This window comes from Barbus barbus (assembly GCF_936440315.1).
Source record: "Barbus barbus genome assembly, chromosome: 15".
Lineage (NCBI taxonomy): Eukaryota > Metazoa > Chordata > Actinopteri > Cypriniformes > Cyprinidae > Barbus > Barbus barbus.
The window spans coordinates 26,164,479-26,179,150 of record NC_136743.1 but is presented as its reverse complement, the minus strand read 5'-3'; the positions used below and the strand labels follow the sequence as shown (position 1 = coordinate 26,179,150).

Below are 14,672 nucleotides of genomic sequence, written 5' to 3'. Positions count from 1 at the left end.
CAACAATCCATTCAGATGGTCTCACTTCTTTCGTTTCTATTGAATCAGCCATTTTGAAAGATCTTTTGATATGAACGATTCAGTAAGTAATTTATTAAAACTTGCTGCCACCTACTGGCGGTTTTATTGTCATATTTATTTACCCATGACAGACCAAAATCAGCCAACTTGAGCCAAGGTGCCAGCACAAAAGCACATTCAGCTAAATATTTTTAATTATCAATATTGACCAAAATGCCTCTATTTCAGGCCCCAGAATGAAATAAATAAATAAATAATAGTTCCTTTAATAAAGCAATTTTTTTCATTAAATAGAAACCTTTTTAAAAATTAGACCAATTTTGTAATGTGTAAAATTAGCCACAGGAACCCTCCCGGTGTCACGTTCCCTCTCGGGATACAAGGAGCGAGGAGACGTAGGAGTACCAATAATCCTTTTATTGATGAGATGAGGCGCATAGGGAGAGACGAACACAAATGACGTTATGACCGGACACAGGGGCTAGGAAACACAGGGCTTATAAACACAGGGAAATTAACGAGGAAGAACAGAAACAGGTGAGGGCTAATCAAACGCAGGGCTGGGGACACATGAACTACTAATTAACAGGAACGAGGATGGCCAAATAGGGACACGAGAGGAGGGGGAAACACAAGACAAGGACTGACACCCGGACCACACCATCCCCCCTGAAATATTTTTACAATTCGACCACTGGTGCAGCCCTAATCAAAATGTCATAACTGGGCGCTGACATATACAGCGTCCCGAGTTCAAATCTTCTCTCTGCCACTTCGCTTCCTGTCAGCTGATCTGTCCTATCATAATACAGGCAAAAATGCCAAACATAAATCTTTTTTTCTTCCTTTTTAGTAAAGAAAGAAAAGAAAAGAAAGAAAGTGATCACTGAGTGATACTATATTAAAGTGATTTCCATCATTTTGGCAAATAGCATATAAGCTATTGTATGTAGCTTTTTAGTAACATTCCTGTGAACACTCCTGATTAAAAGCGAAATTACATTTGAAAGCATCCTTGTGAAAACAAACCTGGAAAGGGCATGAGTATTTGAGAGAAAAATTTATGAAAGACTCTTCAATTTTTAATATTTATTCATGGGATATACTGTAAATGAAATCAGGGGAGCAGACCCCAAATGCACAGCATATGTTGTCTTTTTTCATATTGTTACAGTGGAATAGAAAGGGGAAAACAATTAGGAAAAGAAAGCTAGTTGTGGATATTCTTGTTATGCTCATTAAAATACCAAGCATTACGTTATTCTCCTGACATCTGATTATGAATTATGAAGGAAAATGTACATCTCATTCTGTCAAATTGACAGATACAGATTATCTGTAATGCAGCCTTATTATTTGAAATGATTGTTTTGGTCTTTTTTAGTGGAATTTCCCCAAACCAGAGGTGCCTCCCATAATTTAAAACTCAGTACACATTTTTTTTGTATTTTGCAGAATGCTGCTGTTTAAAGTTTCAGACAGTCTCGCTGTATAAACCCTGACAATTTTTTGTTTGTTTGTCGAATGAAGTTATGCATTCTAGTTTGATGTTATTTCAGTTGAGGTGAACACAGTGCAAAAAACACTTAAAACTGTTAGTTTCAAACTTTGTAACTCCTCAAACAAAATGTTCATATTAATTTGTCACTAAATTTAATATAAATTTTGTCACCCCTTTTAATTAATTTTTTGGCACCTTGATTTTTTGTATCACTTTATTTCTCTCTCTCTCATGGATAGAATGAAATAAGAATATTATAAAATGTTGTTATATTACTGAACATGTTTCTTGGAATTACAACGTAGTAATCCAGTGTTTGGATACTTCCTCTTATGTGATGACAGCAGTTGTATTGTGATCATAAAGCATTGGCTTGTATGAAACCAAAAGAAAAAGAAAAATCTCAATATTTGGTTACTGATGATGAAACTGCAGAAGGTATAGGGAAGTAGAGAAGATGTTAGTATGCTTGTTGTATTGGTAACAGTACACCTGTTAAGCAATTACCAGACTATAGTATACACTGTAATGCCTCGGTAATATAACCATATACATATGTTTGAATATGGCAGTGATATTTTAAAATAGAAAGAAAGGATAACCTGAATGATCACTTTCCTTATTGGTCACCTGGATTATTTAGGTAAACATTTATATGCACAAAACTGATACACAAATGATATATTGTATTATTATCCAATTACATCTTATTAGGCTACTTTTTTACATGACAAGGTTTTGCTGAAGTGCATGGTCACCTTTAATAAATTAACAAGAAACAAATCAAGTTCACAAAAAATAAATAGCATACATTATTGCATTAATAAATAATGTTTAAATACAATTAATAACTTACTAATAAATAATCATTGCTTTTTATAAGAGTAGACGAAAAAGGGCTTGGCCTGTAACAACTGCTAGTTTGCTATTTTGACAAAATGTAGTTGAAAACACGATTTATTGTTATTGTTCGAAGGTTGAAACCCTTTAGGACTTTGCACAGCTGCAGTCGTTCTTGAAAAGATTTTTGATGATCCATGGACACCTGAAAAAAATACATAATCGTACTTCAACCCGACAGCATCACAGAGGCCAAACTCAATATGTTACATGCCTATTTTCAATAAGTTATAACCTGCTTTACCTTGGCCGGAGAGTTGTCCGTCGCAGAGACAGAGAAGCAGTTCTATTACAACAGAAAAAAAGTAAGTGAAAAAGAGCCTTGCAATCAACAGTAATTATAGAGAGCTGTTTGTGTTTGCTTGATTGGTTTATTTGACCTGCATGAGTTCATCAATGCTCCTAACTACAGATTTGGTGAGCTCTGAGTTGGAGTAGGCTCTAAATGTTTCCCGGTAGTAGTGGAGATCTTCTAGGATTCTCTGAAGGCATTCATTCTATAAATATATATGTTAATGTAGGTGTAGGGTATGTCAGTGTAACAGACAAAGACACTAATCGACAGAAGAATAAACAGCCAACAAACAGAAGAATTGGGGAAACGGATTATATATTTACCTCATCAATATTTAGAACAGCACTGTGAGTGCAGTTGGAGTTCTGTTGGGTGGAAAACATAATATGTGACATGTTATGATTATGTTGAAATTCAGCCATCGAGAAAGTACTAAAATGAAGAAAGGAGAAGTACACATACTGATTTTTTGAATACAATGGCTATTTATATTCATCAGCAAACTTAGTGATCTTTACTAATAAAGGAAATTGAGGTTTTCACTGGCTTCTACTGATAATGATTAAGCATTATCATTTTAAACAAACCGATTTTATTTTCACAAACAAGAGTCTATCATTTTACCAAGCTGAAGTTTTAAGTTATATTTTATAGTTATTTTAAACAGCAACAACATTTTTATTATTATTATTATTATGATTGGTAGTATTTACAGTTACACTTTATTTTAAGGTGTCCTTATTACAGTGTAATTATACTGATATTAACTACATTCACTTAGGGTTAGGTTTGGGTTGCACTTGCATGTAATTATGCGTAATTTATTGTTATTATAATAGTAAGAGTGAGGTGTGACAAAGACACCATAAAATAAAGTGTTACCGCATTTACTTTTACTGTTATTTAGTTATTATTATTTTTAGTAGTAGTAGTAACAATAACAACAATAATATATATTTTTGTTTTATGTCTATTCAATATTTGTCATTTTTAATAACTATTTGTTACATGGTGTTACATCACCATTTGACAAATCAAGGCAAAATATCCTTAAAATAAATAAAAGTGATGAATATAACACCTACTTAAACATCTACTTAAAATATTATGTTATAAATGGGCTTATATAGAAATTGAACCTAAAATCTTGATGCTTATTTTTTTCTTTTTTTAAAGTTAATGGACATTCTACTGTAACGCCTTGTCCACTTATGTGCTGTGACTCTTTGCGCTATGAATATTTATGATAGTTGAATATAATGATAATAATATGTCATTAATAATATGTGAATTCATTGTATGCTTAAACTCCATAGCATCATCATATCATTTTTTAATGTGACTCTCTTCTCTTACCTGCGGTGTGCAAGCAGACACCGTTTGCGTCCTGATGTGCACCTCTGCGTTCTGCTGTGTGCAGTCTAACCCGCTGAACAAGTGGTCCTGTAAGCAGATAATACATATTAGACTTCAGATCACTTGTGTGTGTGTGTGTGTGCGTGTGTGGTTTACTCAATGACACTCACCATCTCCAGCACCGCTGACACGTTCCAGAGCAGAGAGCGCGCGAGTGCGTTGCAGGTTTCGGTGAGGCGCAGCGGTGATTGACGCGCTCCGAGCGGAACGGCGATGCTACATTGCCACAGCAAAGCAAAGCACAGAGTGCTGACGGTCAAATCTGTAACAAAATGTCACATTTCACAACATATGTAAATAGGATGTAACTTTCACTTATTACAAATATTAAAATTAATAGTATAGAGCACCGACATCGTTTGTAGATTAAAATCATAAATAAAAATACTTACAAGTACAGACCCTGGGGAGCATTGTTGCGTTCAACTTTTGCGTATTCTAATATACTCTGGATCAGGATTTGTGCTTTATAAATCATTTGGAGATAAGGGAGTTTCCTTTTCAAAACTTAACTAAAATGAAAATAACCGGCTACCCATGTGTTTTGTAATTTCCGTGGTATTACAGATGTTGAGCTCTGGAGTTTAGGACACTGCTTGCATACCTGGGAATTAACGCACGTTTCGATTTACTTCACAAGTAGGCAACAGTGTGTGTGTGTGTGCAGGATAAGAATCTAGGACCTTTCTCTTTAGTAAGACCCCTTTCATCATTTTCAGTTTCATGCATTTTTTTTTTAAATTAGTTTTATTCTCGTTTACAGTCATAGTAAACATTTTGCAGAAACACAGGGGTTTAAGTGATGTGGTCCTATAGGAATTTTGTGGAATGTTATCATAGCCTAGTATAAAACGTAAAAAGTCAAAAATATTCAAGGTTAAGCCCAGTCTAACAGAATTTGTGTTAATGTTGATTACAAAATTAATCATTCATTCATTCTGAAGAAAAGGACACTTAAAATGGAAGTGATTGGAGCCAATCTGTAAATGTTAAAATAGCCTGCTCAATATTTAAGAGGGATTGAAATGTGTTAAAACCATAAAAAGCAGAATAACTTTCCTTACATCATCCAAAACTTTGCCCCCTGAATTCTTCTTCTTCTTCTTCTTCTTCTTCTTCTTCTTCTTCTTCTTCTTCTTAAGAAACCAAGGAACAAGTCATACTAATTTTTATGGTCATTTTTAATCAACATTTTGTCCCATATATTTTATATTGCATTTAAGTTGGATTACACTGGAATATTCCTTTAATTTGACAATAAGAATGTCACATTTTAAGTCAAATTGTAACATTTCCTCTCTTTGGAAATGTGACCAATGATTTAAGCATGAAACAACAAGCTTTCCCAGTGTCATGTTTTTCAAACATTTTCATCAAAAAAAAAGTGTTAACAGAGACTGACATCAAAAACTCACATGGCTTGCCCTTTTTTTGCACGTAACACATCACTGTTCCTGGAAATGCCTCATATACAGAGTTTACACTGCATATTGTACATTGAATTTGTAGAAACTAGACAGGCTCTTTGTTTATTTGTTACATTATTTTTTATGCATTTTAAGTGTTACGCATTCATATACATTCACATATTATTGGTTTTGTAGGCCACAATGTTGAACAAGAGTGGAATATCCACTAAAAACAACTTAACTGTTTTATTTTCCCTATTATTTGATGGATCGGACACATCATATCTCCTAAAAAATGATGTAATACTGTGGCAATGGGCTCAAGGGGAGAGAGCAGGAGCGCAGTGGTGATCTGTGTTTTGCGTAATCTGGCCATAAAAGGGAAGTAGACATAACTACTTGTTATGCAACTACTTGACTCTCTTTCAGATACCATATGCTGATACTTCATGACAAAGTGCTATTTTCACAGAGTCGCTGCTTTGTTCCACTTCTGTGGAGATCTTGGGTACAAAAATTAGACAAGTGAACTCAATAAAGAAAGGTACTTTTTTTTTTTTACACAGTTATTTTTATTTATTGCATTTTTAATTGTAACAGGTTTCGTTTTTGGGACTGACCTAATACAAACCACAATAACACTTGGTGTTGAGTGCTTCATCCCTTGTGACTCTGCTAAACAGCTGGAACTGAAAGGGATAGTTCACAGAACAATAATAATTTACTCACCCTCAAGCCATCCTAGTTGAATACAATCAAGAGTCATATTTAAAAAAAGGCCTGACTCTTTCAAGCTGGCAGTGAAAAGCACATCCATCCATCATAAAAATGCTCCACACGTCTAAAGTGGATGCACTTTATTGGACTATTGAATATCAACAGCCTTTAACTGCCATTATAAAGCTTGGAAGAGCCAGTGCATTTTTTTAAATATATAACTCTGTGTTCGTCTGAAAGAAGAAAGACATATATACACAGGATGGCTTGAGAGTGAATGGAAGTAATTTTTTGGGTGAACTATCCCTTTAAGAAGAACACAATTGTAATTCCATTTCATACTGGCCCATATTAAGTCATTTATTTGTTCATAATTTCCTTTTACAGTTCTGTGCACAAAGATATACAGGATTTCAACTATGTTGTGTCACTTACATCTGTGAAACAGGAAATGCCACATCTGGATGAAAAAGTAAGTAAAATAGACATTCTTAAAAGACAGACGTTTTATAGTTCATTGTGAACACAAGAATTAATTACCACCACAACAGGTAGCTTCAAACAAATAACATCATCCTAATATTCACTTTTGGTTATATTTTAGGTAGGAGAGCTCCATACACAGCACATCAGCCAGTGCAAATATTGCGTCAGAGTAAAACTAGAGTAGAGTAAACTTATTCATCCCTAAGGAGGGATACTGCAGAAGCAATCCAGCAATAATCTGCACAGAGAAGCAGTTTACTAGCTGATAGATAGTTCACCTAAAAACGAATGCGTGGATGACTTTCTTTCCTCTGTGGAAAATAAAATATTTTGAAAATGAATGTCGCTGGGGTCTAATGTTGTTTTTGCCCACTGTATGGGCAAAAACAGTTCAGAAACATTCTTTGCATATCTTCATAAAGGTTTGGATTGACATGAGAGTGAGTAAATAATTACACAATCATCATTTTTGGGTGAACTAGCCTTCTACTCTAGAGTTGTTTCCTATTAAGGTCCATTCCCATTCAGTATCATGAAACCAGCAGATATTTTGTACAGGAAAAGATCCAGCCTGTCAGTGATTGATGATTCTTTCTGTATTTATACATGATGAAGGATCAACAAAGTGAGTGTGTAACCCTCAGCTAAGGTGTGGGCATGCATTAACACTTACAGCATAATTGACATACATCCACACAAAGCTTGAAACATGTAAAAACACACACATCTAGCTGAAAAAAAAGGATCTATAGTGAGTAAACTGCTTCATCATATAGTGAAACACAAGAGGTTGGACCCTGTGCTGTTCGCCTCAAAATGGAGAATCACAGCGACCGTGGCAAGCTGCTTTACCCTTGGTCACAGATTTCTCCATCATGTGCCTCTGCTGGCTATGTGCATGCCTGTTCAGAAACATGAAAGACATTTTTTCAGATGTGTCCCAACCTTAATGTAAGCTCTAATTTAAGCTGTGTTTTAAATGGGTCACGGCCTAACCTGGTTAGATCCTCCACATCTACCAGCATGGCATCCTGTTCCATGTGTAGTTCATCTCTCATGAGCAACAGCTGAACCAGCTCCTCATTCAGACCTGCAACGCAATTACAAGTCAAATCAACCTCTTTATTGCCATTACTACAAAGAATTACTTGATTTTCTAGATGCTGCATCATTTAACTACAAAAAATAAAATAAAAACAAAGCTGTGTGTGTAAAAAATATACAACACTGTTCAGAAGTTTAGGGTCAGTAAGAGTTTTTAAACGAAGTTTATTTTACTCACCAAGACTGTATTTATTTTAATAAAAAATACAGGTAATAAAGCAATACTGTGAAATATAATGAACAATTTAAAATATCTGCTTCTATATAAATATAGCCTATTTGAAAAATGTTCCTGTAATGGCAAAGCTGAATTTTCAGCATTCATTTCTCCAATCTTCAGTGTTACATGATTATACAGAAATCATTCTTTCATTTCTTCTTATTATGTGGAAAATATTAATTGCGTAATGCTTTTGTGGAAACCAAGATATAATATTTACAGAATTACATTGTAAATGTCCTTACTGTCGTTTTTGCGAATTGCATATATAAAATAATAATATTTTAATTTAATATATAAATTAAATAGTTATATTATTTAATATTTAATGATAATATTTACTTTAATATACTTGTGTTTGTGTGTGTATGTGTGTGCATTATATTTATTTTATTATTATTTATATTTCTAGATAATTTATTATTACATTTGTATTTTTAGAATTACATTATAGAAATATTTTGAAACATTATGACTGCCTGATCGATTTAACATGATGAATTTAACAATTTAATATAGCCTCTATATACAGTATGTATATATATATATATATATATATATATATATATATATACACAGTGCCCTCCATAAGTATCGGAACATTAAAGACAAAATTGCTCTGTTGGCTGTGGAGTCAAGACATTTGCAAATATGATTAAAAGATGAATATGAGACAAAACTACAGAATGTTTCAACACATACAGTCAGGGCCATAAATATTGGGACATCGACACAATTCTAACATTTTTGGCTCTATACACCACCACAGTGGATTTCAAATGAAATGAACAAGATGTGCTTTAACTGCAGACTGTCAGCTTTAATTTGAGGGCATTTACATCCAAATCAGGTGAACGGTGTAGGAATTACAACAGTTTGCATATGTGCCTCTCACTTGTTAAGGGACCAAAAGTAATGGGACAATTGGCTTCTCAGCTGTTCCATGGCCAGGTGTGTGTTATTCCCTCATTATCCCAATTACAATGAGCAGATAAAAGGTCCAGAGTTCATTTCAAGTGTGCTATTTGCATTTGGAATCTGTTGCTGTCAACTGTCAAGATGAGATCCAAAGAGCTGTCACTATCAGTGAAGCAAGCCATCATTAGGCTGAAAAAACAAAACAAACCCATCAGAGAGATAGCAAAAACATTAGGTGTGGCCAAAACAACTGTTTGGAACATTATTAAAAAGAAGGAACGCACCGGGGAGCTCAGCAACACCAAAAGACCCCGAAGACCACGGAAAAAACAACTGTGATGGATGACCGAAGAATTCTTTCCCTGGTGAAGAAAACACCCTTCACAACAGTTGGCCAGATCAAGAACACTCTCCAGGAGGTAGGTGTATGTGTGTCAAAGTCAACAATCAAGAGAACACTTCACCAGAGTGAATACAGAGGGTTCGCCACAAGATGTAAACCATTGGTGAGCCTCAAAAACAGGAAGGCCAGATTAGAGTTTGCCAAACGACATCTAAAAAAGCCTTCAGAGTTCTGGAACAACATCCTATGGACAGATGAGACCAAGATCAACTTGTACCAGAGTGATGGGAAGAGAAGGAAAGGAACTGCTCATGATCCTAAGCATACCACCTCATCAGTGAAGCATGGTGGTGGTAGTGTCATGGCGTGGGCGTGTATGGCTGCCAGTGGAACTGGTTCTCTTGTATTTATTGATGATGTGACTGCTGACAAAAGCAGCAGGATGAATTCTGAAGTGTTTCGGGCAATATTATCTGCTCCTATTATTCTGTCCCATTACTTTTGGTCCCTTAACAAGTGGGAGGCACATATGCAAACTATTGTAATTCCTACACCGTTCACCTGATTTGGATGTAAATACCCTCAAATTAAAGCTGACAGTCTGCAGTTAAAGCACATCTTGTTTGTGTCATTTGAAATCCACTGTGGTGGTGTATAGAGCCAAAAATGTTAGAATTGTGTCGATGTCCCAATATTTATGGACCTGACTGTATATAATTAGTTTTTTAAATTATTTATATTTATTATTTATATATTTTACATGAAGTACACACACAGACATAAAAACAATAAAGAAAAAAAAATGAATATCATAGAAAATAATGAAATTACAAACTAGGTGCTTATTTTGAATATTTCTGTCTGCTTTCTTTACCTTGTATCTGAGAGTGCAGGTCATTGGTGATGACCTGCAACTGACCGAGACTCATATCCCTCAGGTCCAAAGGCCTCAGATTCCTCTTCATTAGACTTTCACTGATGTGTGGCAGATGTGGTAACTATAACACAAGAACAAAGTTAAGTGAAGTTGTATGTATTGTGTATTTTCTTATCCGCAAGCGCTCTGAGGTGAGGCAAAGGCCCTTGTGAAAACTACAGCGAGGATAACCCAGCGCAGCACTATTCTTCGACACTTGTGTGACTGACCAGGTCTGCCACGGGGGACCTGCGGTGTAGCTGAATCTGTCTCTCCACCTCCACCTGCATGCGGGCCATGGGACGGGCCAACGCCAGAGCCACACGGGCCTCCTCCTGCAGCCGGCGCTGTAACCGCCAGAACTCTGAATCCTCTGAGTCCAGGTCTTCCTCTCCTGTATCCCGGTCAGACAGAGAGGAACTCTGTTTGCTCTGTAATGAGACAGAAACAAAAACCATTTTTATCACAGTTCCAAAATGTAGAAGAACTTTGTTTAATGTATTATTAAAAGTCTAGGGGTTATACCATAGGTGACAATGGGGTGTCCAAGCTGGTCTCGGTTCTGCTGTCCTCCGCATCACTGTCCCTGTCACTGCTGCTGTCATTCACAAAGCACATCTGTAGATTCACCCCATTCTGAAGCCTATAGTGAGAGTGCAGTGAAAGAAGATGAAGGATTTATTTAAATTGTTTTCCATAATTGTCGATTTGTTGTTGACCTTTTTATTTCACTGCTTTTCATTAGAATGCATTTTTAATTTAGAATACATTTTGATTAGTAATCTATCTGTTATTTCAGAGGGGGGAAAAAAGACTTCTTTCAATCATATAGCAGGAATTATTTAAAATAAACTCTTGAGATAGTATTTGCTGAAAAGAGAACGAAAGAGTGAAAGGTCTATTTACAGAGTTTGTGAACCACAGTGATGCACTTCCCACAGAAAGCTGTGCATTAGACTTTTCTCTTCAGTTGCAGTAGAATTTTGTGGTTAATAGTATTCTACGAAAACACTAGCTATAAGCTTCAAGTGAAGCCTTTACATAGAAATGTCTTCAATGTCAAGAGTTCACTTCTGTAGACTGGTATGAACCTGGTTCTGTGGTCTCTCTTGTGCAGATAAGGATATATGCAGTGGAAAATTATGTGAAATATATGCTGTGGAGTGGAGTGTGGGAAAATACTGTATGCACCTAAATTTTAATGCTCATTGGACTTTCCTTTAGCTTTCTAGGAACCTTGTTGAAACATAGTTGCAATACAAGAAAAGACACAGAAAGACAGCAACTACACCAACAAACTTGACCAGTCCATGGATTTGTGATGTATGTCATAATATAAAATAAGTGATTCATAGTAAGAGGTTTCTGTCTTTATTAAGAGAAAGCACTAAAAATAATAATCATATACACATAATAAATGTTTAGGAAAGATTAAATATAAAGAAACAAAATTAGCACTATACCAGGCATATTTATTTGTCATGTAGGCCTATTTGCTTTTCATTCTCCGAGTCAGCATTTCAGACCCTGTTTAAATGTCATATTCTCTCATTTGTGCTTTACATTCAGTTATTATCTTTTAAACCAAGATGAATAAAAATAATCCTGAAGAAAAAAAAAATATGTAGCATTCACTTTTTGCTTGGACCCCCATAATACAACTTGAAAATACAGTAACTTTTACAGTAAAGTACAGTTCATATTACAGTTAAATACTGTGTGATTTACAGAAATCGCTAACAGTGTACACTAAGTATTTATTTAAGCAGATATTTGACCTGTATTTTTAATTTTGCACTCTATTGCATTGTGTTTTAGGGTTAATGGAAATGTTTATAAAACTAAGGGATAAAACAATTGCATAAATGACAACTACAAACACTGTAAGGAGCAGATTCTTGCAGAAACATTATTTTGCAGATTCATTGCTGATCTTTTCACTCTCTACAACATTTTTTGCCTCTCTACATCAGTCTAAATTTCCTCCCCGTGTTATTCTTGAGAAAATGTGTCAAGTCGACAGACACGCTTTCTTCCTTCCCAAAGTGCTCCAAACATTAAAGAAATACAGCAGACTAAAATAGCCACAAAGATTTTGTTTCTTCTTTTTTTCTATCAAACATTTGTTTGATCAAACGGTGGAAAAAAACTACACTCATGCATGTCAAGTGAGAAATGGGGTTGACTAAAGTTATATGCTGAAAACAAATGATATATTTGGTATGCAATGATTAAAATGAGACGATTGAGCCCTCAATATGCCTCGTGGCAAAATGGACAAATATATATATCAGCAGAACCCTAAAATAAAATAAATTCACATTTTTGTTTTTATTTGATCAGTTTAGCTAAATTAAGATTTTAAATTTGTTGAAAAACAACCGCATTTAATCAAAAATACTTTTAAGCTGTTTTTCTTTTTGTTTTATTTTTTAATGAATATATTTTAAAGCCAAATTTTCAGTTTTTTTGTACTTAATATGTTTGTGGAAACCATTATACACTTACAATTGAGCACCAAATCAGAATATTAGAATGATTTCTGAAGGATCATATGACTCTGAAGACTGGAGTAATAGCTGATGAGAATAGAATTCAGCTTTTCCTTCACAGGAATACACACACACATACATACCCGAATCAGATTTAGCTGTATTGCCAGGTATGTTTGCATACATATTAAAAGAAAACAATCATTCTAAATTGCAATAATATTTAAAGCTTTTATGGTGTTTTTAATTAAGTAAATGTAGCCTTGGTGAGCATGAGACTTTCAACAAAAATAAAAAAATAAATACAATTCTATTATTCCAAACCTTTGACCAGTAGTGTATACACTGACATTCCAGTCGATCACTAAAAAAAAACCATCAGCATTACATAAGACACACCACCAACCCATTGAACACAAGCACACACTGACCGTGAGGACAGGCAGTTTTTGCTGCAGCCAGTAAAGGTAACCGGTCCGTCGTCATAGAAACTGCCAAGGGCCAGCTTCTGCCTAATGGACTCCCTCTCATTCCTCTGGGCCTGACGAAAACACAGTCGACTTCAATAAATGAAGAGAACGCTCAGCATGAAGTAAGCCACAGAAGACCTCGCATCCAGGAATATTTGATGTGGTATATTAAAATAGATGTCATTCACTTTCATACAGCTATGGCTACTCAACGCTCATGACAGTTTAAATAACATACTGGATTTCAAGGGCATGAAGGTATCGCTGTGGGAAAAGAGAGTGTGGATTGGAATTGGAATGCATGATATAAATTCTGATTTTGTGCTTGTGGCGAAATCACTGCTGCCTCAATAAACAGCAATTTACAGAGACGAAGAGAAAAAAAAAAAAAAAAAAATGCAGAGGGACCCGAGGCTGGACACGTGAATGAAGAGCTCAGGCGCACGACAAACATATCCACATAAATAAAAAAATATGCTTTGATAACATTCCAGTTAAGCTATAAAATTTAATTTCTAAATGTTCTCCGAACATTGAAAATGTCCAGTTTTTTTTTTACGTTTTAAAAAGTCCCGATGATGCTATATTGGCAAGAATAACATGCTCTCTCAGATCTTCATATTACACTAAGTTCATTGCCATGGCAACACAGTTGCCTTCTGGTGCTCAGAATGACTAACGCACAAAAAAAATAAAAAATTCCTTGCACTCAACACTGGAATAAGGCCTACTATTGTGAAAGTAAAAAACTTTGCCTTCCTGTATCCATGGACATACTTATTTTTCATGAACATTTAGATTAAAGGATGCACAGGGTAGAAGAGAGGCTGATTCATGATGCGCTCAAATTACAGAGGCAAATGAAAAATATCAATAGCTCTGCTTGTGATGTAATATTAGCAATCTGTAAAGCAAGTCTCCAGTAAATCTGAAAAATTGTAACTGCTAGATTTGATTGCTTTCATTAGTGGGAAATGTTGCCACTTCAAGCAAATGCAGCCATCTATACAAAATAAATAAATAAAAATATGACCTTGTGTGGGATGGGTGAATTAGTTCCAGTTCAAGCAACACCTTTTTTTCAGTTATCGTTGAACTAAATCTACAAACATTTTAACATCCATCACTCAGAGCGTAGTTTCTTTCTTTGTATCAGAAATTGAAAAAAATCTGAAAGCCACCTTACACGCAACAACTTTGTAAATATACACAATATATTTACACACACGGCACACCGATGCCACAACACGGATACTACAGAAGATATATTGACCCATCTTACCTGGTAAACACATTTCTCCTGGTGCACCATCTTTCAGCGCATTGTATAGTGCAGCAGCCAAGCCCTACCTTCTACTGCAGTGTCTGAGCTACACCCTTGAGACCAGCATCACACACACACATGAAAGGAGGGGGGAGGAGGGACTGCGCGAGCAAGCATGCTAAGGAGGAGCACAAGCATCT

General features: G+C 35.3%; 1 protein-coding gene across 1 annotated transcript; it reads right to left on the bottom strand.

Moving 5' to 3' along the window:
• Window positions 1-6,102: 6,102 nt before the first annotated feature.
• Window positions 6,103-14,575, bottom strand: LOC306881274 (schwannomin-interacting protein 1-like). Its single transcript, XM_079435284.1, has 7 exons — window positions 14,491-14,575; window positions 13,170-13,279; window positions 10,772-10,889; window positions 10,477-10,677; window positions 10,205-10,328; window positions 7,742-7,835; window positions 6,103-7,647 (listed from the first exon to the last, which is right to left on the bottom strand). Exons 1-7 carry the CDS (start codon window positions 14,518-14,520, stop codon window positions 7,557-7,559), a joined length of 768 nt encoding a protein of 255 aa, XP_079291410.1. The 5' UTR covers window positions 14,521-14,575; the 3' UTR covers window positions 6,103-7,556.
• Between the last annotated feature and the right edge of the window lie 97 nt (window positions 14,576-14,672).

Coding starts and splice junctions, on each gene's coding strand:
- LOC306881274 (XM_079435284.1), bottom strand. CDS start 14,520: ATGGTGCACCAGGAGAAATGTGTTTACCAG. Junction 10,678..10,771: donor ACACCCCATTGTCACCTATG/GTATAACCCCTA, acceptor GTCTCATTACAG/AGCAAACAGAGTTCCTCTCT. Junction 7,836..10,204: donor CCTGCACTCTCAGATACAAG/GTAAAGAAAGCA, acceptor ATTGCGTTGCAG/GTCTGAATGAGGAGCTGGTT.